At 57.2% G+C, this 22,811-nt stretch overlaps 1 protein-coding gene across 2 annotated transcripts; it reads right to left on the minus strand.

Annotated features, from left to right (window-relative positions):
* Positions 1–2,681: 2,681 nt before the first annotated feature.
* F7 (coagulation factor VII) lies at positions 2,682–16,332 on the minus strand. Of its 2 annotated transcripts, XM_064361841.1 has the most exons (10): positions 16,254–16,332; positions 15,019–15,090; positions 13,236–13,247; positions 12,593–12,753; positions 8,605–8,629; positions 8,421–8,534; positions 6,608–6,748; positions 5,439–5,548; positions 4,740–4,863; positions 2,682–4,132 (listed from the first exon to the last, which is right to left on the minus strand). In XM_064361841.1, the coding sequence occupies exons 1-10, from the start codon at positions 16,315–16,317 to the stop codon at positions 3,537–3,539; spliced, it is 1,419 nt and encodes a 472-aa protein (XP_064217911.1). In that variant the 5' UTR covers positions 16,318–16,332; the 3' UTR covers positions 2,682–3,536. The 2 variants fall into 2 exon arrangements, with proteins under 2 accessions (XP_064217911.1, XP_064217910.1); XM_064361840.1 differs by lacking the exons at positions 13,236–13,247; positions 15,019–15,090.
* Positions 16,333–22,811: the final 6,479 nt, after the last annotated feature.

The following is a 22,811-nucleotide window of genomic DNA, read 5'->3' on the forward strand; positions in this document are numbered from 1 at the left end:
CTTGTTTCTGGGCGGGTCCTTCTGCTCACGGCCACTCTCTGGGTGGTGTCTGGTGGTCTCATGTCATGGCAGGGGCTTGGCATTTGCACCACGGTCTCCCACAGGCCAGGCTGGTGCCTGTCCCACCCACCCTCAAACCTTCTGTGCCCACGTGGCCCCAACACGTACTGCCGTGGGGAGTGGGCCTTCCCTGACCATCTGGAGGGACAGGCTCTGCCTGAAACCTCTCCTGGCCTCCCCACCACTGGCCACACGTTCCGAGACTGAGAGGGCCGCTGGGCCTGTTCTCCAGCGCAGAACGTCCGTCAGCAGGCCGGCGGGTTGGCTGCTCCAGCTCCAGCTCGCCCACAGAATCGCTCTTGCATCACAGCACGGCCTTTTCCAGAAACACTCCTCTGCTCAGTGGCTGCGGGAGTCACTGGGAGGTGCAGCCAGGATTTTTGCCTCTGGGGCCTCTGGAATCAATGGTCTAAAACTTGGCCAGTGTGGCGACCAGTCCGTGCCACGCGGTAGTGGACGGGGAACAAGGCCCCTAAGGCCTACAGCGCCTGCCACTGCCTCCCGCTGCGCCGCCTTGACGAGTCGCCGTGTCTCATGGCCACCTGCAGGTGAGCCTGCTGTGCACACATCGCGCATCTGTGCCCGGCACACAGGAGTTGCTCGCTGGGCCCCACCCGACTGCACGAACTGATGATGGTGGATGCCAACGCCGGGCTGGCCTCCCATGGGGGGCACCAGTCCTCTGAGAGGAGCCTTCCTGGTGGCGTCAGGTGTCTGGCTCCTGCCTCTCCTGGTGCCCACGCTCTGGCATCCGTGTAAGGAGAGACTGATGCAGTATGTGCACCACCAGCAGGGTGCCCGTGCAGACACGCAGTCTTTGTGATCAGTGCTGGGTGGCGATGCTGGCTTTGGGGGCGTGAGCCTGCCGCCTCCTCCGCCCTGTCCCAGTGGCCGCCCTGTATTCTAGCTCACTGCTCACAGAAAGCTGGAGCCCAGCCGTGGCAGGGGCCACATCCCATATGAAACATGTAACCTTTAGGGGAGCCCCGGCCCTCCTCCTCCGAGGGCCCTGAGGTGAGTGCCTGCATTTCCCATTGGCAGGAAGGGAGGCTGGTGCTCCGCCAGGACCCTGCGTGACTCCCCTGTTGACTCCTGTGGGTCTGGGTGGGCTCCTGGCCTGTCCTCTCATCTCCACCCTCCGCTTCTTCCCAGGAAGAGTCCTGCCAACTTCCTCTCCCCAGAAGCCAGAGCAGCTTCCAGAGCCTTGGGCTGGGCTTAGGGCCTCAGGAGCCCGGAGCATTCTGGTTGCAGAATTTTCTACCAAGTCACTGAAGCGTCTGTCTATTTGCAAAGTGGCTTTGCTGTCGATGATGACGGCATGGGCTTTTCCAGGACCTCGTTCCACCCACACTGATCTCATCCCACCACGAGCATCACGGTGGGCTCCTGTTTTACAGACGAGGAAACTGAGGCATAGTCACTCGGACAAAAGAGAAAGCAGAGCCAGCTCTGACCCGGGTCAGGCCCTGCCTTTGGCTCCCGTAAAGTCTGAGCTCCGTGTGTGGGGCTTTAGGAACCGGGGTCTGGCCAGCGTCAGCAAGCGTCTTCAGCAGTGGCCCTGACGCGAACCACGCTGGGCTTTGCAGGTCAGTGGGTCTGTCTGGCTGGACGGCCTCTGTCACGCACTCAATCGACACTAATATGGGTGTGTTCCCAGAAAACTTTACGAGAGCAGGGTGGCTTGGAAGCAGTCCTTGGCCATAGTTCACGGGCCCCGTCTGCCCCAAAGCAGATGTTCCCTGAGTGCCCCCGAGGTGGGTTGGCACCTGCCTTGCTGCTGTGAGCCCCACTGGTGCCCAGGACGGCCCTGCAGGGCAACGTCGAGTCCCTTTTACAAGACATGCTTGCCGGAGTTGGACTGGGGGCAGTGTCTGTCGCCTCCTGATTTCTCTGTTCACGTTTCTCATTTTTCCCCCACCAACCCTGGGGACTTGGCAAGGGTGCAGCTTGCCAGGTCCTCCCACTGCAGCCAGGGCCTGGGAGCCTGCATTTAGTGAAGCGTTCCTGATTTTCGAGCAGGTGCTCCCAGGGCCACTGAGAAATGTCATTGACAAGGGCTGCAGGGACAGAACATCCGGTTGCGCGGGGGCCTGCAAGCTGCAGTCTCAAACCTATCCAAGAGCTTTGTTTTTAAAAAACAGCTTCCGTGTGAAGGGTCATTTCAGTGATGCTGAAAACTGTGAAGAAAAGAGCAGCTCAGAGGACGAGCACCGGGGCCCCAAAAATGAATCATGGGCAACCCAGGGGGTGGGAGGCCGCGCAGGCGCACAGAGGACATGCAGCTGTTTATTGTGAAGTTGGGAAGCAGGTGGGGAGCTGTGCAGTGCGGCACCCAGCGTAGGGTGAAATACATTTGGGGGAAGAGTTTTGGGCATTTACAACATGCATGGTGATGCTTCTGAATTGTCTGAAATGAAGATGAAATGTTTGCATAAGAACGAGAAAAGTGGGAGAGGGGACAGCACACATGGAGTCAGCATTGGTGTGTGTGTGCATCGGTGTGTGTGCGCATCGGTGTCTGCATGTGTGCATGTGTGTGCACGTGTGCATCCATGTGTACATTTGTGTGTGCATCGGTGTGTGTGTGCATTGGTGTGTGTGCACATCAGTGTCGGTGCATGTGTGCATGTGTGTGCACGTGTGCATCCATGTGTACATTTGTGTGTGCATTGGTGTGTGTGCACATCGGTGTCTGTGCATGTGTGCATGTGTGTGCACGTGTGCATCCACATGTGTACATTTGTGTGTGCATCGGTGTGTGCGCGCATCGGTGTCTGTGCATGTGTGCACGTGTGCATCCATGTGTACATTTGTGTGTGCATTGGTGTGTGTGCGCATCGGTGTGTGTGTGCATCGGTGTCTGTGCATATGTGTGCATGTGTGTGCACGTGTGCATCCACATGTGTACATTTGTGTGCGCATTGGTGTGCGTGCATGTGTGCATATATGTATATCTGTGTGTGCATCTGTGCATATCTGTGCACATCGTGTGTATATCTGTGCGTGCATCCGTGTGCACATGTATCTGTGTGTACATTTCTCTGTGTGTGCATTGGTGTGTGTGTATCTATGTGTGTACACACCTCTACCGTCTCCAGCAGTGAAGGCACAGCAGCAGCCTGAGGCCAGCAGATCACGTGCAGGTGGGCCTGGCTGAAGGGACACAAGGAGGCTTAGCTGGGCTGCCTGCCTCCAGGACTGCCGCGGCACTCCCCTGCTCTCCGCCGGGCGCTGTCTGCCTCCGCCTCTCGTCTGTCTATGCCCTCTGTCTGTGTCTTTATTAGTCTCTTTGAGTCTCTCCATGTCCCCAGAATGTCTCTCTGTCTCTCTCTCTGTTTCTGTCTGTCTCCCTCCCCACCCCTCCATCCCTCCCATGCCCTCCTCTACCCCATGAACTGCAGAAGAATCGATGGGGTTTGGTGCCAGGACAGCTCTACACAGCCCCAGCTTTCTCTCCATGGGGCAGGACTGCTGGGCTAGGGAAACGGGGCTCGCCGGAGGATGCCTGGGTGTGGCTCTGAGTGCATGAGCTTGTGCAGCCACTCGGTGTACTGGGAGACCCTCGTATACACCCCAAAATGGCCCACAGCTGCACAGCCCTGGCCCCAGCTGACGACGCCTGTCAGGTACCACGTGCCCCGGTAGCGGGTGGCGTGTGGACCTCCACTGTCCCCCTTGCAGGAGTCCTTGCTGCCATCCCGGTAGCCAGCGCAGAACATGTACTCCGTGACATTCGGGGAGCCTCCCGTCTTCTCCGACTGCTCCAGGCAGTCCTGGGTCATGAGCCGGGGCACGCTGATGGCCATGAGCTCCAGGGCCTTGGCGCCACGGTCCAGCAGCTGACCCCAGCCGCTGACCAACGAGAAGCGCACGTAGGCCAGCGTCATCTCAGAGAACGTCCGCTCAGGCAGGCAGAGGGGCACCACGTGGTCAGTGAGGACCACAGGCTGCTGCAGGCGGAGCAGCGCGATGTCATGATTGGTGGTGCCCCGGACATACGTGCTGGGGATGATGACCTGCGCCACCCGCTGGCTCTGCTCGTCCCCGTCGTGCTCGCTCAGGTCGTGCTCACCTGGAAGGAAGGAGCCCCACTCAGGCCTATGCCACCGCCTGCAGCCTCACCCCAGTGCATGGGGACAGGCTGTGGCCATTTTCAGGTCTGTAGGGGCTGCAGTCTCCTTTTGGGGCCAGGGGGCCTGCATCCTGCCCCAAGGTGACCTGGCAGACCTGCCCCAGTGGCAGCCTGTGGCTCGTGGGGGATATGTGAACTGGGGTGAATCTGGGGCCTGGGTGTTGGGGTGGGGAAGGGGTGCTGGGGCCTGGCAGCTAGGGGGACAGGGTATGCCCTGATTCTTCACAGTTCTTCTCAGCCTGGTGGCCCTCCTGGGAGTGCTCATCTCGCCCATAAACCCAGCCACCTGGTGGGCCCACGAGGATCTCTGGGCGTTGCACCCTCCTCTGGGCTCTTGGGCAAGCGAGGCAGGATGGGCAGAGCCCCCAGTCTTTTACCATTTTATGTGGGCACGGGAAAGTGGCTGAGAGGATGTGGCCGGAGCAGGATGCCCAGCACAGTTGCTCCCCTTTTGGAGACGTCTCTGTCTGTGGAAGTGACAGCACAAAGCCCAGAGCCGCGGCCCCTGGGACTTGAGAGCTGCCGTCAGGCGGGGGGCAGCACCTACCCAGCACCGCGCTTACGTTCCTCCAGTTCTTGATTTTGTCGAAACAGTGAGCCGCGGAGACCACCCAGCTGGTGTCGATCAGGGTCCCCCCACAAAACATAGCTCCATTCTGCACCAGCAGCACCTGTGCGGGGCACAGCAGGCGTGAAGTCACATTGCTGTCACTGTTTCCCTGAGGACTCGCCCTCCCGGGCACCCCAAGGGACCTCTGGCATCGCACAGTCGTTTCTGAAATCCTCGGGTTTTGCAGATCCCTCCCGGGCAGAGCTGCTGAGACCCGGCTCTGGGGGGCTGAGCCCCTCTCTAGCTGAGGCATGCTCTTGGGTACAGCCCAGCAACACAGACGTCGCTGTGGGATTTCACTGTTCACCTCACAGGATCTTCACATAGCTTTGATCCAGTGCTCCCGATTTTGCAAAGACCAGGCAAGGATTCTACCCTAAAGAGTAACAGTGAGGATGACATGACAGCTCGGGGGCGGGGCCGCTGGGCCTTTGCACAGGGTAGGCCCTCAGTGAGTGTGATTTTCTTTTCTCCTTCATGGAGTGCAGCGAGCTGGAGGTGCTGGGTGGGCTGACATGGAGCCTGGAGGGCCTGGGGCTGACCTGCCCGTTTCCCTTCCGGAGCTGTTGTCCGGCTCACATTCAAAAGTCTCCAAGCCCCTCAGGGCTCAGAATCCTGAGGCCGGGGAAGTCTTACCTGCCATGGACACTCCCCTTTGGGGCACACCCTGCCCCCTACAATTCGGCCTTGAGGGATGCTGGCATTTCTTTTTTCTAGAATAGGTATTTTTCCACATGGATATTCAACTGTGTAAAACAAAAGTCAGGAAGATGCAGAGATCTGTGAGAGTGTGCCACAAGTTCAGGCTCAGAAGCATCCTTCCTCTGAGAGGCTTGAGGCCGAGGCTTCGGGAGGCCCCCTCGCAGGAGCCGCCAGGTCCCAGGGGTAGGGGAGGGCAGGGCCTTGGCTGGGCCTGGCTGGTGGGGCTGGGTCATGAGAGGCCCTGGCAGAAGCAGCTGGCTGAGGAGACAATGGTCAGGGCTGGCTTTGGAGGAAACGGAGGGCCCTATATCTTGAAACCACCCTCTGCTCACTTTTCAGGGGGACGATGTGTCTCTTGACTTTACTAAAAGGTTAATGAAATTCTGCCTAAAGATGAATCAACAGCACAAACAATTGTGTCGTTCTGATCCCACGCTTAGGTTTTGATCTGCTCCAATCAAGGTCTTGGGCCAGAAAGAAAACCCGAGGAGGTGGCAGGCTGAGTCCTAGGCTGTATGGCTGGGTGGGCACATCTGCCTCTGAGAGACACAGCGGGCATGAGGTGTCCCTGCCGGAGACAGAGCGGGCGTGGGGTGTCCCTGCCTGAGACAGAGCGGGCGTGGGGTGTCCCTGTCTTTGGAAGTGCAGCCCATTCACGTCCCATTTTCCCAGGAGCCTTTACAGGGTTAGGAATGCAGAGTGGGGCAGCAATCAGTACAGACATTGGTTGTGTCTAAGTAGATTCACGAACCCTGGCGGAGGTCCCACGAGGTGGGGTGGGACGTGAGACATGCCTCACTTGTCTCCCCTGGCCTGCCTAGAATGGGCAGGGACTGCCCCAGGGTGCCCATCCTGGGCACTATGGCTCTGGCCTGTGCCACCTTGGTGCCCAGATCCCGCCTCACAGCTGGCCAGCGCATAGTGGGTGCCCAGATCCCGCCTCACAGCTGGCCAGCGCATAGTGGGTGCTCAGTAGATGCGAAGCCACCCCCACCCGTCTTTTGTCCAGTAAGATAATCCGTAGTGGGACAAGGACTGGTAACATCTGGGACTGGGGGTCATCTGGTACATGAAACCAGAAGCAGCCCCTGGGGCCGGGTCACCTGTGGGCGTGCAGGACACCCCGTCTGCCAGCAGCGAGTATCCCTCGTGGCACCGACAGGAGCGCTTGGCGCCCACGTGGTCACTGCAGTACTGCTCGCAGCCGCCGTTCTCGTTTATGCAGATCAGCTGGTCGTCCTTGTCTGAGGACAGGAAGGGGACAGCCCGAGAGTGGCCTCTTGGAGTCAGTGAGAGCCAGCCCCGGGGGCAGCCGTGCCCTGGGTCAGAGCGGCATTCTGCCTAGAAGGTGGCACTCAGCTGTGGGCGACAGAGACTGAGCTCGGCACCAACTGCCCCATGGACTGATCCGAAGGACGAGGCCTGGATCAGGAGTCACGTGTCTGAACAGCCTTGCCAGCTGGGGGCAGCGCTGGCTGCAGTTGCATTTGGGGGATGCCTGGCTGGTGGGCGGTGGCCTCCGGGGCGACCGCTCTTCTAAGCAGCTGATAGGAAGCTGAGAGGAGCCTGGAGGAAAGTGAAAGTCCTGTGGGGACAATACAAGGGACTTCCAGGCAGGGACCCAACCGGCAGGAGGACCAGAGAGCTGAGACAGGTCTCTATGCTGTCCTCGTGCTGCCATGAGCCAGCCTGGGGACAGTCAGCCCCAGCACTGGCCATGGGCTCAGACGGAAGACACAGAACCAGCAGCCCGACTTTGCTTGATGCGGGCAAGGGGAGTGGCCCTGAGTAAGCCCAGGACTCCGCAGGGACGGCTGCCCTGCAGGACGCACACCAGGGCTGCTTGGCACCGGGGCTGAGTAGAGCTCTGAGGTGTCCTGCGCCCAGATGACCAGCAGGACGCCTTTCTCTTCAGCCTCCCCTGCCCTGCTGGGCTCTCCTCTGCTTAGAGAAGTGGCTGCTGCCCGAGAGCTCATTCAGTGTAAGAATGTAGACTTGGATGGTCAAGGAGAAAGGGCAGCCTTTGCCTCGGCTCCTGGGAAGTGACCGCTAAGCCCTTGGAAGGGAATGTTGTTCCCTAAGCCCTGCCCGAGGGAATGTTGTTGTTTACTGACGCCTTGGGCCATGCTGGAAGGTCTGGCTGACAATGTGACCTATGGCGGGCCCTCGGGCCACACTATCAGCTTGGCCCCTGGAGGGGCTGGGACTTAGGTCAGCCACGTGGGGGGTCAGCCGGGTCTTTGTGACTGAGCCCTGATAAAATCTCTGGACACCGGGGCTCCTGGCACTTCCCGAGTTGGCAGTATTTCCCATGTCTTGTCACACGTCACTCTGGGAGAATTAAGAACTGTCCACATGACCCCACAGGGAGAGGACAACGGGAAGCTTGTGCCTGGGCGCTCTGCAGACGTAGGCCTGCGTCCTTTGCAGTAATACCCAGTGACAGGGAGTGTAGCCACTTCAGTGGGTTCTGAGTCCTTCCAGCGAATGACTGAGCCCAAGGGAGGTCGGGGGCCCCAGACTTTGCAATAATTTAATATTCAGAAGGGAAAACCTTCAAGCCTTTGTAATGGGAAGTAGAGAAGGGGAAGTTTACCAAGCTGTCTCGCCTGGTGGGATGTGGAAGTGGGACAGGACACTGGGACTCTCAGCTGGGCCCTCTCGAGGGCTGAGAATTTCCCAGGGCTGGGAGCCCAAGGGGCCGCTGAGTCTGAGACTTAGGACCTTGGGTCCCTGGATCAAAGACCTGACTGGAAGGAACTTCAAGGTCACCCACACCAACTTCCAACTGGGGCTGAGCCCAGAATGCCCGGTCCACACACCCCACCATGGTGACCCTGCAGCCCGCTGGGCCAGGCCACCTCCACCAGCTCCCCAGGGCCCTCTGCAAATATGGGACCCAAAGTGGGGCCTCACTTGTCTCACAGTTCCGGCCTTCGAAGCCAAGGAGGCAGAAGCAGATATAGGACTGGAACTGGTCCTCGCAGGAACCCCCGTTCTGGCACGGACTTGAGGCACACTGGTCCCCATCTGTGGAGTGGGCTGGCATCAGTACACCGGGGAGAAGGCTGCAGGCAGCATCGGCGGGCGATCTACTCACCGCTGTAAGAAATCCAGAAGAGCTTCTGAGGGAACAAGAGGGGAAGCACGTGAGCCACACCCGCCAGTGTCACCGCACAAACCACCAGCACAAACCCGTGGCCTGGCGGGGTGGGCTCAGGAAGCCAGACTTTCCTCTGGAGCCGAGGGAGGTTTCTCCTGACCTCGGCCCCTTCCCAGGACATCTGGAATGACGGGTGACCACACATTTCCTGCTCCCAAGTCAGAAGAGCCAGGGTTCAGCCCTGACTCTTCTGTTGCAGAGGCTCTGAGCCACAGCTCCACCTCTGACAGGGTGGCCGCGCACACAGCTGACACTGGGAGAAGCTGCAGTAGCAGGTGCCAGATAGTCCACCAACTACGAAAGCGCTCCCCAGAGAAAAGGGACTGCTGAAGGAACTTCTGGCCACCTGAGCTCAAACTCACAGGGCGCTGTGAGAATGTAACAGATGAGAACTGCCTTGAAAACCAGGTGTATAAAAATGCTAGGCATGACCACCCTCCATTTGCCTGGAGACGGCCATGTCAGCCTGTGTCTCAGACAGCTGGACTTCCTGAGTGTCAGGCTTCCTGTGAATATGAGGTGTCCTGTGAGTGTGAGGTGTCTTGTGCATATGAGATGGGGTTCTCTGTGACTGTCAGGCATCCTGTGTGAGACATCCTATGAGTGTGAGGTGATCTGTGAGAGTGAGGTGTCCTGTGAGTGTGAGGTGATCTGTGAATGTGAAGTCTGTCCTGTGAGAGTGAGTGTGAGGTGACCTGTGAGTGTGAGGTGATCTGTGAGTGTGAGGTCTGTGAGTGTGAGGTGATCTGTGAGTGGAGGTGATCTGTGAGTGTGAGGTGATCTGTGAGTGGAGGTGATCTGTGAGTGTGAGGTGATCTGTGAATGGAGGTGATCTGTGAGTGTGAGGTGATCTGTGTGAAGTCTGTCCTGAGTGTGAAGTGATCTGTGAGTGGTGACCTGTGAGTGTGAGGTGACCTGTGAATGTGATGTGATCTGTGAGTGTGATGTGATCTGTGCGTGTGAGGTGGTCCCTGAGTGTGAGGTGACCTGTGAGTGTGAGGTGGTCTGTGAGTGTGAGGTTATCTGTGAATGTAAAGTCTGTGAGTGTGAGGTGATCTGTGAGTGGAGGTGATCTGTGTGAGGTGATCTGTGAGTGGAGGTGATCTGTGAGTGTGAGGTGATCTGTGTGAAGTCTGTCCTGAGTGTGAGGTGATCTGTGAGTGGAGGTGACCTGTGAGTGTAAGGTGACCTGTGAGTGTGATGTGATCTGTGAGTGTGAGGTGATCTGTGAGTGTGAGGTGACCTGTGTGAAGTGACCTGTGAGTGTGAGATGGTCTGTGAGTGTGAGGTGATCTGTGAGTGTGAGGTGGTCTGAGTGTGAGGTGACCTGTGAGTGTGATGTGATCTGTGTGAAGTCTGTCCTGTGAGTGTGATGTGATCTGTGAGTGTGAGGTGATCTGTGTGAAGTCTGACCTGTGAGTGTGAGGTGATCTGTGAGTGTGAGGTGATCTGTATGAGGTGATCTGTGAGTGTGAAATCTGTCCTGTGTGAGGTGATCTGTGAGTGTGAGGTGATCTGTATGAGGTGATCTGTGAGTGTGAAGTCTGTCCTGTGTGAGGTGATCTGTGAGTGTGAGGTGATCTGTATGAGGTGATCTGTGAGTGTGAAGTCTGTCCTGTGAGTGTGAGGTGATCTGTGAGTGTGAGGTGATCTGTGAGTGGAGGTGATCTGTGAGTGTGAGGGGACCTGTGAGTGGAGGTGATCTGTGTGAGGTGATCTGTGAATGTCAGGTGACCTGTGTGAGGTGATTTGTGAGTGTGAGTTGATCTGTGAGTGTGAGTTGATCTGTGAGTGGAGGTGACCTGAGTGTGAGTTGATCTGTGAGTGGAGGTGTTCTGTGAGTGTGAGGTGATCTGTGAGTGTGAGGTGATCTGTGTGGTCTGTCCTGTGAGTGTGAGGTGATCTGTGAGTGGAGGTGACCTGTGAGTGGAGGTGATCTATGAGTGTGAGGTGATCTGTGTGAAGTCTGTCCTGTGTGAGGTGATCTGTGAGTGGAGGTGATCTGTGAGTGTGAGGTGATCTGTGTGGTCTGTCCTGTGTGAGGTGATCTGTGAGTGGAGGTGATCTGTGAGTGTGAGGTGATCTGTGTGGTCTGTCCTGTGTGAGGTGATCTGTGAGTGGAGGTGATCTGAGTGTGAGGTGATCTGTGAGTGGAGGTGACCTGTGAGTGGAGGTGATCTGTGTGAGGTGATCTGTGTGAAGTGTGTTCTTTGAGTGTGAGGTGATCTGTGAGTGTGAAGTCTCTCCTGTGAGTGTGAGGTGATCTGTGGGTGTGAGGTGATCTGTGTGGTCTGTCCTGTGAGTGAGGTGACCTGTGAGTGTGAGGTGACCTGTGAGTGTGAGGTGATCTGTGTGAAGTCTGTCCTGAGTGTGAGGTGATCTGCGAGTGGAGGTGATCTGTGTGAGGTGACCTGTGAGTGTGATGTGATCTGAGTGTCATGTGATCTGTGAGTGTGAGGTGATCTGTGGTGATCTGTGAGTGAGGTGACCTGTGAGTGTGATGTGATGAGTGTCAGGTAATCTGTGAGTGTGAGGTGATCTGTGAGTGGAGGTGATCTGTGAGTGTGAGGTGATCTGTGAGTGGAGGTGATCTGAGTGTGAAGTGACCTGTGTGCTGTGAGTGGAGGTGATCTGTGAGTGGAGGTGATCTGAGTGTGAGGTGACCTGTGAGTGGAGGTGATCTGTGAGTGTGAGGTGATCTGTGTGAAGTCTGTCCTGTAAGTGTGAGGTGATCTGTGAGTGGAGGTGATCTGTGAGTGTGAAGTGACCTGTGAGTGGAGGTGATCTGTGAGTGTGAGGTGACCTGTGAGTGGAGGTGATCTGTGAGTGGAGGTGATCTGTGAGTGTGAAGTGACCTGTGTGCTGTGTGCTCTGTGAGTGTGAGGTGATCTGTGAGTGTGAGGTGATCTGTGAGTGGAGGTGATCTGTGAGTGTGAGGTGATCTGTGTGGTCTGTCCTGTGAGTGTGAGGTGACCTGTGACTGTGAGGTGACCTGTGAGGTGATCTTGAGTGGAGGTGATCTGTGAGTGTGAGGTGACTTGTGAGTGGAGGTGACCTGTGAGTGGAGGTGATCTGTGAGTGTGAGGTGACCTGTGAGTGTGAGGTGGTCTGTGAGTGTGAGGTTATCTGTGAATGTAAAGTCTGTGAGTGTGAGGTGATCTGTGTGAAGTCTGTCCTGAGTGTGAGGTGATCTGTGAGTGGAGGTGACCTGTGAGTGCAAGGTGACCTGTGAGTGTGATGTGATCTGTGAGTGTGAGGTGTCCTGTGAGTGTGAGGTGACCTGTGAGTGTGAGATGGTCTGTGAGTGTGAGGTGATCTGTGAGTGTGAGGTGGTCTGAGTGTGAGGTGACTTGTGAGTGGAGGTGACCTGTGAGTGGATGTGACCTGTGAGTGGAGGTGATCTGTGAGTGGAGGTGATCTGAGTGTGAAGTGACCTGTGTGCTGTGTGCTCTGTGAGTGTGAGGTGATCTGTGAGTGTGAAGTCTGTCCTGTGAGTGTGAGGTCCCCTGCGAGTATGAGGTGGAGGAAGCCCCAGGTCCCCGACATGTGTGGGCCGCGAGCCGCTCGCCCAGGCCAGCTTCTACCGCGGGCCTTCTGTGAGCCGCGCGTGTGCGATGCGCAGGCTGTCCCGATCCTTAGGGGGGCGGGGGACCTCCCTTGGGAAGTCAAGGGGGACATCCTAAGTGTGCTTCTCAGATCGTATTTTCTGATGTGAAAACGGTCTGCGCGGTGTGGCAGCGTGGGGAGAGCGCGTGCCTGGGGGACGTCCCTGGAAACGGGGCGGGGGTGGCGGAGCGTCGCCGTCGCCGAGGAAAGCGGGGTCGCCCCAGGCGGACAGTGGCCGGCGGGGGGCGCTCTGCGGAAGCCGCCGCGTGTTCCCGCTCACAGAGGGAGACGCCCACGGCCAGCGGCGCGGGGAACTCACCGTCCTCTCCGCGTCCCTGAAGATCTCCCGGGCCTCCTCGAAGGAGCACTGCTCCTCCTTGCACTCCCGCTCCAGGGAGCCGGGCCGGAGCTCCTCCAGGAACCCGTAGGCGCGCCGGTGCCTGCGCAGGACGCCGTGGGCTTCCTCCGGGGTTAGGAAGACTGAGGAACGGGAGTTCCGTCAAACGCTCTCCACGTGCCCCGCCCAGTGCCGCGAGACCGCCCCGCCCCCGCCCCCGCCCCCGCCCCCGGCCCCGCCCCGGCCCGTGGCCCCGCCCCCGCCTCAGGCCCCGGCCCCGGCCCCGCCCCGCGCAGCGGTGGGGTCGCAGGTTCGCGCCCGTCCCGGGGGAGGGGAGCGGCGCGGGGCGGGGGCTCGGGGCCTGCGCTGCCGGCAGGTCTGGCTGGTGTCCTCCCTGCGGTGCTCCCCGGGCGGTCACCCCACCCCCTCCTCCTTCCCGGCCTAGCCTCTCCGCTTCCAGGAGCTGATCCCGAGGGCGCGCTCAGGGGCCCAGGCAGAAGCTGAGCCGAAGGGGGCCGCGGGCGCCGCTGCGGAAATGTGATGCTGGGGTTGATGCCCGGCGAGGAGAAGGCGGCGCGGCCGCGGGCGCTGGGCAACCCCCGGGGCCACGTGACCCGCCGCCAACGCCGCCTGGGCCCTGCACCGCCGTCTCCACCCGCACCGCGTCCCCGGCGGCCGGGCCTGCCGTCCCCAGGCCCCTGTCCCGGTCCGAGGCGCGGGCCCTGCCCGGCTCCCCCACACGGAGCCCCGGCTTCCTCGCCAGCTCCGGGCAGTCCTGGGCTCCTGGGCCTTCTCCGCCTCCGCTCGGTGCCCCTTGGTCCCCGGCGACCCCCGGAGCTCAGGACCCCGCGGATCCTGCTCGGGCCGGCCCTGGGGGCAGAGCGCCCCCGCGCAGCTCCCGGCCTCGCAGGAACCCTGAGGTTACTCGTAGGCACCCAGGACCCCCGCCCTGCTTATGGGAAAACGGGGTTGGGGAGGGCCAAGGAGGCCCCGGGCGAGGCACCCCGTCCGCTCCGCGCATGTGGTTCCTCAGGACGCCCCGCAGCCGAGGGGACCCCAGGACGCCCCGCAGCCGAGGGGACCGCCTCCCGGAGCGCAGAGTAGGGCGCGGGACGGTGATGCTGTGAGCTGTGGACACCACGCGGAGGCGGAGTGAGGAGCGACCCTCCCAGGGCAGTTGCGCTGCCTGAACCCGCCCCAGCCCGTGGGGGAGACGGCCGTGGGGCAGGCGGGAGAGGGAGGCCCGGGAGGAGGCGAGCGGGGCGGAGGGGACACGCGGGAGGCGCGTTCGGAGGGACGACCAGGCCGCCCTTGCTGGGAGGACGGGCCTCACTGGCTCGCAGGTGGCCGGTGGGCAGAAGCCCCGAGTTCTGCAGGAGCGGCCTCGGGAACGCGGAGAGAAGTCAGTTACCGAGCTTGGAGGAAGGGACGGAAGGTGGGCGCCACCGGGCCACGTGGGGCCGAGAGAAGCGCCACCGCCAGTTTTCTTTAAAATCAGCTTCACACGCCGACGCCCCTAGAGAACTGGTCTGGTTTGGAAGGAGAGGCTGAGGATGCAGGCGGGGACTCCACAGAATCGAGGCTCCGGGAGGTGGGAAGTCCTGGACTGAAGTCCTCACAGGAGGCGCCCCAGGCAGCAGGAGTGGGGAGGGGAGGCCCATGTCCCTACAGCCTGGGGACACCCACAGCCTCGAGCTACCCACATTTCTGGGACACCCACACCTCTGGGACGCCCATGCCCCGGGACACCCACACCCCAGGACACCCACACTTCTGGGACATCCACGCCCCTGGAGGGTGGTGTGAGCAGAGCCGGTGGCTGCCCTGGGATGAAAGCAGATTTGCATCAGAAAAGCCCTCAACACTTTGGGAGACTGAGGAGGGCGCGTCATGAGGTCAAGAAATCAAGACCATCCTGGCTAACATGGTGAAAACCCGACTCTACTAAAAATAGAAAACTTAGCCCGGCGTGGTGGTGTGCATTTGTAGTCCCAGCTACGTGGGAGGTTGAGGCAGGAAAATCGCTTGAACCTGAGAGGTGGAGGTTGCAGTGAGCCAGAATCGCACCACTGCACTCCAGCCTGGGCAACAGTCTCAAAAAAAAAAAAAAAAAAAAGAAAAGAAAAGAAAAAGAAAAAGACTCTCAAGAGCCGAGGCAAACCTGACGAACACATGATTACTGAGAAGGGACAGAATGGAGCAAAGAGAAAATCGCCTGCACCCCCAGTCCCAGGGAAGGCCGAGCTGGGGCAGTCACTCCCTCTGGAGCAGGGAACGCCCTCTTTCCGGGGCACCGCAGTAGCCACGCCATGTGCCGGCTCTTTGCCATGGGAGGCCAAGGAGGTGATGTTGGCCCCCACTGAGCCCCAGGACAGAACCAGGGTCAGCCCTGCTCGCCTCCATGAGGCCCGGCTTCCACAGCCCATCCTCTGTTTTCTCCTCCTGAGGCCTCAGCCACCCCGCCTGGGGCAGGAAGGTGGCTGGGGTCACAAGTCCATGCTGTGAGCTAGGGCTGCAGCCTTACATCCCAGGCACTGTCCCCCACAGCCCATGCCCCACTCGCCATCCCCTCAACCCCCACCCCACGTGGTTTCTCATGCTCCACCCCACACACACCATCCCCATGCTCCATCCCCTATACCCCACGTCCAGTCCCTGAGACCCACACACCCTTTCCCATGCTCTATCCCCAACACCCCACCCCCCCATGCCCCACAACCTAATCCCCCACACTCCATCCCCCACACCCACATGCCTTTTCCGACACCCCATCCCCACACCCCATGCCCCACACCTTCTATCCCCACACCCCATTCCCCACACCCACATGCCTTTTCCCATGCCCCATTTCCCATATCCCATGCCCCGCACCCTCCATCCCTCACATCCCATTTCCTGCACCCCATGGCCCACACCCTCCATCCTTCACACCCCATTCCCCACACCCCATGCCCTACACCCTCCATCCCTCACACCCCATTCCCTGCACCCCATGCCCCACACCCTCCATCCCTCACACCCCATTCCCCACACCCTCCATCCCTCACACCCCATTCCCTGCACCCCATGCCCCACACCCTCCATCCCTCACACCCCATTCCCCACACCCTCCATCCCTCACACCCCATTCCCCACACCCCACATGCCTTTTCCCACACCCCACCCCCCAGTCCCCACACACCGTTTCCCACACCCCATCCCCCAGTCCCCCATGCAATTTCCCACACCCCATCCACCACGTTGCAGGCGCCATCCCCCACGCACTGTCCCCCACATGTCCTCCCCAGCCTGGGAGCAGCCTGTGAGCACCTCCCAGACACTGAGCGGCCCCAGACTCCTTGCGCTTGTCCGGCCTCACAGGCAGGGTCTCATGGAGACCAGGAAAGCAACACCCGCCCCTAATCTTCTTTGAAAAATAATCCCGACAAAGCCTGAGCCACCAAGAAGGGCCTCCCACTGTCACACAGCGTGCGCTTGGATGCTGGTTTCCGGAAGGAAAGAAATTGAGCAGGAGCTCTCAGAAAACCCTCATGGCGGATGGGGGTGTCCAGAACAAGGGCGGGTTTGGGAAGCCCTGGCCGGCTCCTGGGATTTGCCCGCCGCCCTTTCACCAAGTTTATGGGGAAAACCTCCCCGGACGCACCTGCAGCCAGATAGCCCTGAAGCCCAAGCAGAAGGCAGAGGAGCCGGTGGGCCTGGGAGGCCATGAGGACTCTCAGCAGCGCAGCCCCTGCCTGTTGACATTCCCCATGGGACGGGCGGGCAAAGTTCTCGGCCTCTAAGGGTGACAGAGGGATGGGGGAGGGGAGGACAGAGCTGCACCTGGCCAGCCAGTGGCCATACACCCGCTCCTACTGAGCTCAAGCTGGGAGAGCAGGAGCAAGGTCTGGCGGCCCCAGCTATGCTGCAAAGCTGATGGTTTGCTGCCAGCGTGTAAGTGCTAAGGGGCGTGTGTGGCACTAACACTTCAAGTACGATCTAGAATTCCAAACCCCTAGGACATAGGAATGTCAGTTGGGAAACATTTAAACTGCTGATGAAAACTTGTCGCATAGCCATAATGCAAGTCAAATCTCAAGAGTGCATCTTGGGTGTGGATGTCCGTGTTTGAAGAGAGCCTCCAGGAGACCAGGCCAGCTGGGCTGTTGCCTGCAAGGGAGGCTGGTTTCTTAGGTGAGCCACAGAGCCTCACTGAGAAGTGCCGGGAAGAGGAGAGGATCGTTCTGGCTCGGAGCTGGGCCCCCCACTCCGCTTTGACTGTAGGCAGCATCCCCATTCTCCAGCAGTCCATGTCTTATGTCTTTCTTTGTTTTGTTTTTTGAGATGGAGTCTTGCTCTGTTGCCAGGCTGGAGAGCACTGGTGCGATCTCAATGCAATCTCCACCTCCTGGGTTCAAGTAATTCCCGTGACTCAGCTTCCTGAGTAGCTGGGATCACAGGTGTGCACCACCATGCCTGGCTAATTTTTATATTTTTTAGTAGAGATGGGGGTTTCACCATGTTGACCAGGCTGGTCTTGAACTCCTGACCTCAAGTGATCCACCTGCCTCGGCCTCCCAAAGTGCTGGATTATAGGCATGAGCCACCGTACCTGGCTGGTGGTGGTCCATGTCATTTCTTCACGCTCTCCTGGGCCCAAGCCACAGGCTGTGGTGACCGGCCACCCCAGGTGCCCAGGGACTGAGATTCTCAGGACGTGGGACTTCCCGTCCCAAGGGGTGGCGGTCTCCCAAGCCTCCTGGGTTGCCTAGAGGCCTAGCCGACCGCTCTAGCAGGGAGCATCCTCAGTTGAACAGTTGCATTGCTGAGCCAAACCATGCCTGGCCTGTCTGATGTCCAGCTCTTCTTACAGCTGGAGGGAGGGAGGTGAGTCCTTCCCACCAGCCAAGTCTCAGCTCAGGGCGCCTTTCAAAGCAGCCCTCAGCATTCCCGAAGCCTCCCTGCTTGCTGCTGACTTGTGTCTCAGTCCAGGGAGCAGAGCGCTTGCTGAGGGGCTGATGGCATGTTTTCTCCTCCACCCGGTGCAGCTGAAGCCCCTCGGTGAGAGCTCTTAAAAAGTCGTCGCTTGGTCTGGGATAAAGCTCACGTCCAGCTTAAATCTGGTCCCCATAGTTCTCGGCCAGCACAGTACCAACGTAATTCCAGGACGTGGAGAGGAGGGGAGCCGCATTGTAACCCCACCCTTTCCCACCTGAGAGTAGCGGCCTGGCTGGTCTTGGGGTACCCTTCCTCTTTGGGGCTGCAGGTCAGAGGTCCTCAACTCTCCCTGGGCAGCAGAATGACCTGGGGGAATCGCAGGCATCAAAGCCCCCTCAGAGATTCAGCGGCCATGGCCTTGGGGCTGGTGAAGCCTTTCAGGTGACCAACCCTCACCTGTGTGCACCCCTCTCTGTGCAGGGGGCGGGAGGGGGCAGGAACCGGGCTCTCTGGCTGGGCTGTCTGCCCGACTGACTGCTGGCCAGGGCAGCTGCAGGTGCCCACCTATGGCCATTGTCCTGGTGTGGGTCCTTGAGGACACAGGTGTGACGGGCTCCACCTGGCCCTAGGGTACCTGCTCCATACCTCCCTGAAGGGGCCCTGCCTGCTGGTCTCCCTCCCACGTCTTTCCCGGGGGCATGCCTGGAACCATGCCTGGGGCTGGACCCGGCCACACAGAACAGCAGCCCACACGCCTGCTGCCCCACCCCACCACAAAACCCCACTTCCTTCAGGGAGGCTAACCCGGCTCTCCCAGAACTCCAGGAACCTCCTCTGGGGCCCCCTTGGACTCGCTGTGGCCCTGTCGCTAGGATAGGGGGGTCCTTCAGTCCCCACCCTGGGGAAGGGCATGGTCACGGCTCTGTTCCCAGGCCAGGCCTCCCTGTCTCCTGTGCAGTTTGCATCCACTCCTTCCGCCTGCAAGAAGGCCTGGGCCCCTGGGCTGCGCAGTCACTTGAGTGTGGAGGACGTGGGAACACTTTGGTTGTCATCTCTGGGCAAGTTGCTTGTTTGGGAGCTACAGAAACCATGTCAACACCTTGTTCATCTGCACCCATCCTTGACTGTGGTGCTGGACACGCCAGGGAGGGTGTGAGGCAGATGTCTGCGGCATCAGAATCTCCTGGGTGGTGGCTCACGCCTGTAATCCCAGCACTTTGGGAGGCCGAGGACTGAGGATTGCTTGAGGAAAGGAGTTCCAGACCAACCTGGGCAACATAGCAAGACCCAGGCTCAATAAAAAATAACAGCTGGGCTTGGTGTCGCGTGCCTGTGGACCCAGCTACTCGGAAGACTGAGAATCCGGGAGGCGGAGGTTGCAGTGAGCTGAGATTGTGTCACTGTGCTCCAGCCTGGGCGACAGAGGGAGACCCCGACTCCCTTCCCACCAAAGAATCTCTGTGCTCACAGTTGTACCGGAGTACCACACTCACACAACCCAAACTCACACCATACACACACCACACCCCCCTACACACTACACACCCCTACACATATGCCACTCACACCACACACACCCCAAACTCACACCACACACACCCCACACACACTACACACCCCTACACATATGCCACTCACACCACACACACCCCAAACTCACACCATACACACACATTCACACACACCATACACATGCCACACTCATACACACCCTAAAGTCACACCACATAAACACACGCACCCCTACACACACGCCACACTCACACCCACACACATGGGATTTCCAGGCTTTTCCACATCCATAAGAAATTGGAATCTCAGGGCAGGTCCCAGGAACAGTACTTAATTAACACCAGGGAAACTGCTCTGTGTTCTCGTTTTGGGAGCCTGTGAGCACACCCTGCCCGGTGCCGAATGCATCTCGGCTGGACACACGGACACCAGGGAAACAGGCAGACGCTAACCGGATTTGAGCTTGGACACCAGCTGGTTCCAAATCCTATTTGGTGCCACTGGAAGCAAGCGTTCCCTCTGAGGGAGGGTGTGGGGCATGGGGAGGACAGAGGAGCTGTGTGTACCGACGCCAGTGTGCCCTGTGCCTGGGAAGCTGCCATGGCAAGCTGTCTTGCAGGCCAGTTCCAACAGGTCTGTGCTGGCGAGGAAAAGCCTGTGCTAAGCGGGCCTCTGCTGCCTGAGCAGAGAAGGGAGCTGGACCCGGGCACCCCTGTCAGCCATCAGAGTGGGGGGTTGCTCCCTCGACCCACCCAGGTGCTTTGCCTTCTTGGGGCCACGGCTGGAGGCAGCTAAGCCCTTGGGCCAGCTGGGCATCACACCAGTGCTGTATGATGCTAAACAACTTTCAGTTTAAGGAAGAGAGAATTTATGGAAGACTGAATGGTTACGATTTGGAGCAGAATTTGTTTTCTCTGGGCCTTTGCCCTGCTTTTCGCCCTTGTCCAGGGTCTTAGTGTGGAGAGAAATTCACCAGGGGTGTGCTCAGATGTGTCCATCTGTCCATCTCTTAAAGTGTAGCTTTTTTGTCTTTTGTAAGAAATCTATCCTTACCCTAGGCAATAAGAATATTCTGTTTTCTCATAATAATCTTAATGTTTTGATCTTAGGTTTGGGAGATGATGGCTCTACTTTTATGCCATCATCCACATGGAAGGGCAGCTGTCCCAATAATGCCCGTTCCTGGAGGCCGTTCCGTGCCACTGGTTGACCAGCCCCAGGACAAGCCAGGTGCTTGCACACACGGGAATCCGAATTCTGCTGAGCCAAGTTAGCCTCGCTCCCCCTCATCACGACTGACGGCAGGTTTATGATCTATCCAGACGCCTGGTAGATGAGCGCTCCCTTCCTGCCTCCGCTCCCCGAATCGCCATGGCTGGACTTCGACCTTCATCTCCTACGTACGTTACAATCAATTTACTAATTCCACAAAGAATTCTGTTGGGATTTTGATTAAATACACAGATTAATTTGGGGGAGAGTTAACATTTTAGTGATACTGAATTGTTCCATCCATAAAAATCTCCCATGTAGGTCTTCTTTTATGGCCTTCTATCATGTTTCATAATTTTGTCCAAAAATGTTGTTACATTTAAGTTTGGTTGCTGTTAAAATAGTATTGTTATTCCTAGGAATATTAATAACTTTTTGTGGGTTGATCTTGTGGACTTCCTAGTTTCAATAGTTTATGAATTCACCTGGGTTTTCTAGATATGAAAAGTTATTTTTCAATTAGCATGCCTTGTTTCCTTTTAATTTTTTTGAGATGGAGTTTCACTCTTGCTGCCCAGGCTGGAGTGCAACGGCACGATCTTGACTCACTGCAACCTCCGCCTCCCGGGTTCAAGCGATTCTCCTGCCTCAGCCTCCTGAGTAGTTGGGATACTGTATTTTTAGTAGAGACGGGGTTTCTCCATGTTGGTCAAGCTGGCCTTGAACTCCCAACCTCAGGTGATCTGCCCGTCTCGGCCTCCCAAAGTGCTGGCATTACAGGCGTGAGCTGCCGCGCCAGGCCTTCTTTCCTTTTTGGTTGTGGTCATCACTAGTATGGCTGCTAAACTGCACTGGATAGCGGTGGGGTCCCTGTTCAGTTCTGCCGCCAGTGGGGACGGTTCTAAAGGACTTCAGCACCTTAAATTTTTGCTGCAAAGATTTTGTTAGATATACTTTATTTAGTTAAAGAAATTTTCTTCTACTAGTTGGTTTAACATGATAAATGTTGACTAAAAACTGAATTATTGTTTTGCATTTGTTAAGCTGATTATTTTCCCCTTCACTTTGTTCATATGGCAAATTATAGCCATATTAACATGCTATGTCTGGCATTCCTGGGATGAATTTACTTGCTTAGAACATATTACCATTATTTATAACATAAAATTGGGTTTTATTTAATTATATTTCATTTGGAATTTCTGCATTCATTTTTTCTTACATTATCTTTTTGTTTGGTTGATTTTGAGAGCAGAGTCTTGCTCTGCTGCCCAGACTGGAGTGCAGCGGCGCGATCATAGCTCGCTGCAGCCTTGGACTCCTGGGCTCACTTGCCAGGTCTCAGCCTCCTGAGTAGCTGGGACTACAGGTGTGTGCCACCATGCCCAGCTAATTTTTAAATTTCATGTACAGATGGGGCCTTGCAATGTTGCCCAGGCTGGTCTCAAACTCCGGGTCTCAGACGATTCTCCCACCTTGGACTCCCGAAGTGCTGGGAGTACAGGTGTGAGCCACGTGGCCCAGCTGACTTTTTTCTTACATAATCTTTGTCAGCTTTGGCTACCAAGGTTAAACTTCCTTCATAACTTTGTTGAGTTGCTTTCTCTTGTTATATTGTTTTAAATAGTTTTTTTTTTTTTTTTTTTTGAGATGGAGTTTCGCTCTCGTTACCCAGGCTGGAGTGCAATGGCGTGATCTTGGCTCACCGCAATCTCCGTCTCCTGGGTTCAAGCAATTCTCCTGCCTCAGCCTCCCGAGTAGCTGGGACTACAGGCATGTGCCACCATGCCCAGCTAATTTTTGTATTTTTAGTAGAGACGGGGTTTCACCATGTTGACCAGGATGGTCTCGATCTCTTGACCTTGTGATCCACCCGTCCTGGCCTCCCAAAGTGCTGGGATTATAGGCGTGAGCCACCACGCCCGGCCCTTAGTTTTAATAAAATATGTTTGTATGCTTATAAAATCACCTACATCTGGTAACTGGAGTAATTTTTTTTTTTACTGCAATGCAATTTCTGTAATTGTTATTCATCTACCCAAGTATTTTATTTCTTCTTGACCAATTCTAACAATTAAATCCTACTTTATCTGTGTTCAGATATATTGGCAGAAAGGTGTTCACAATGGTTCTCTCATATTTAACAATTTTTATTTGATATGGAGTTTCTCAGATTTTCTATACATTAGTTTTATTAGGTTTTTCAGGTACAAAGTCTGAGTTTTGCTTTTGATTTTGTTATTCTCTTTTCTCAATTAGAATTGAGAGAAGCATTTACAGTTTCTTTGGGTTATGCTGGTCTTATTTTCTGGCTTAAATGGTTAACTCACTTATGTTGTCATGTATAAAATCAGACACCACTAAGCTGCCAAGGCCAATCTGAGCCGTGGCTGTTCCTCTTCTGTGGCTCTGTGCGTCTGTCCAGTTCGAGAGCGCAGAATCCTGCATCCCTACGGCACTGCCTTTCCAACGATGAGTTAGAAACAAGCTTTTAAATTGCCAGCTTCCATGGTCTTCCCATTGTTTGCTAAATATTTTTCCTGTGCTCCACGTGTGCTGG

Source organism: Aotus nancymaae, unplaced genomic scaffold (genome assembly GCF_030222135.1).
Source record: "Aotus nancymaae isolate 86718 unplaced genomic scaffold, 86718_ANA_hifiasm-v0.15.2.pri h1tg000044l, whole genome shotgun sequence".
NCBI classification, from domain to species: Eukaryota; Metazoa; Chordata; class Mammalia; order Primates; family Aotidae; genus Aotus; species Aotus nancymaae.

Excerpts from the sequence above, each read along its gene's own strand:
- F7 (XM_064361841.1), bottom strand. The coding sequence starts at position 16,317 with ATGGCCTCCCAGGCCCACCGGCTCCTCTGCCTTCTGCTTGGGCTTCAG. Across the intron at positions 5,549-6,607 it reads GGTGTCCTGCACGCCCACAG|TTGAATATCCATGTGGAAAA; the intron begins GTGACCCGGCCC and ends TGTTTTACACAG. Across the intron at positions 4,133-4,739 it reads GAACGTAAGCGCGGTGCTGG|GTGAGCACGACCTGAGCGAG; the intron begins GTAGGTGCTGCC and ends CCTTCCTTCCAG.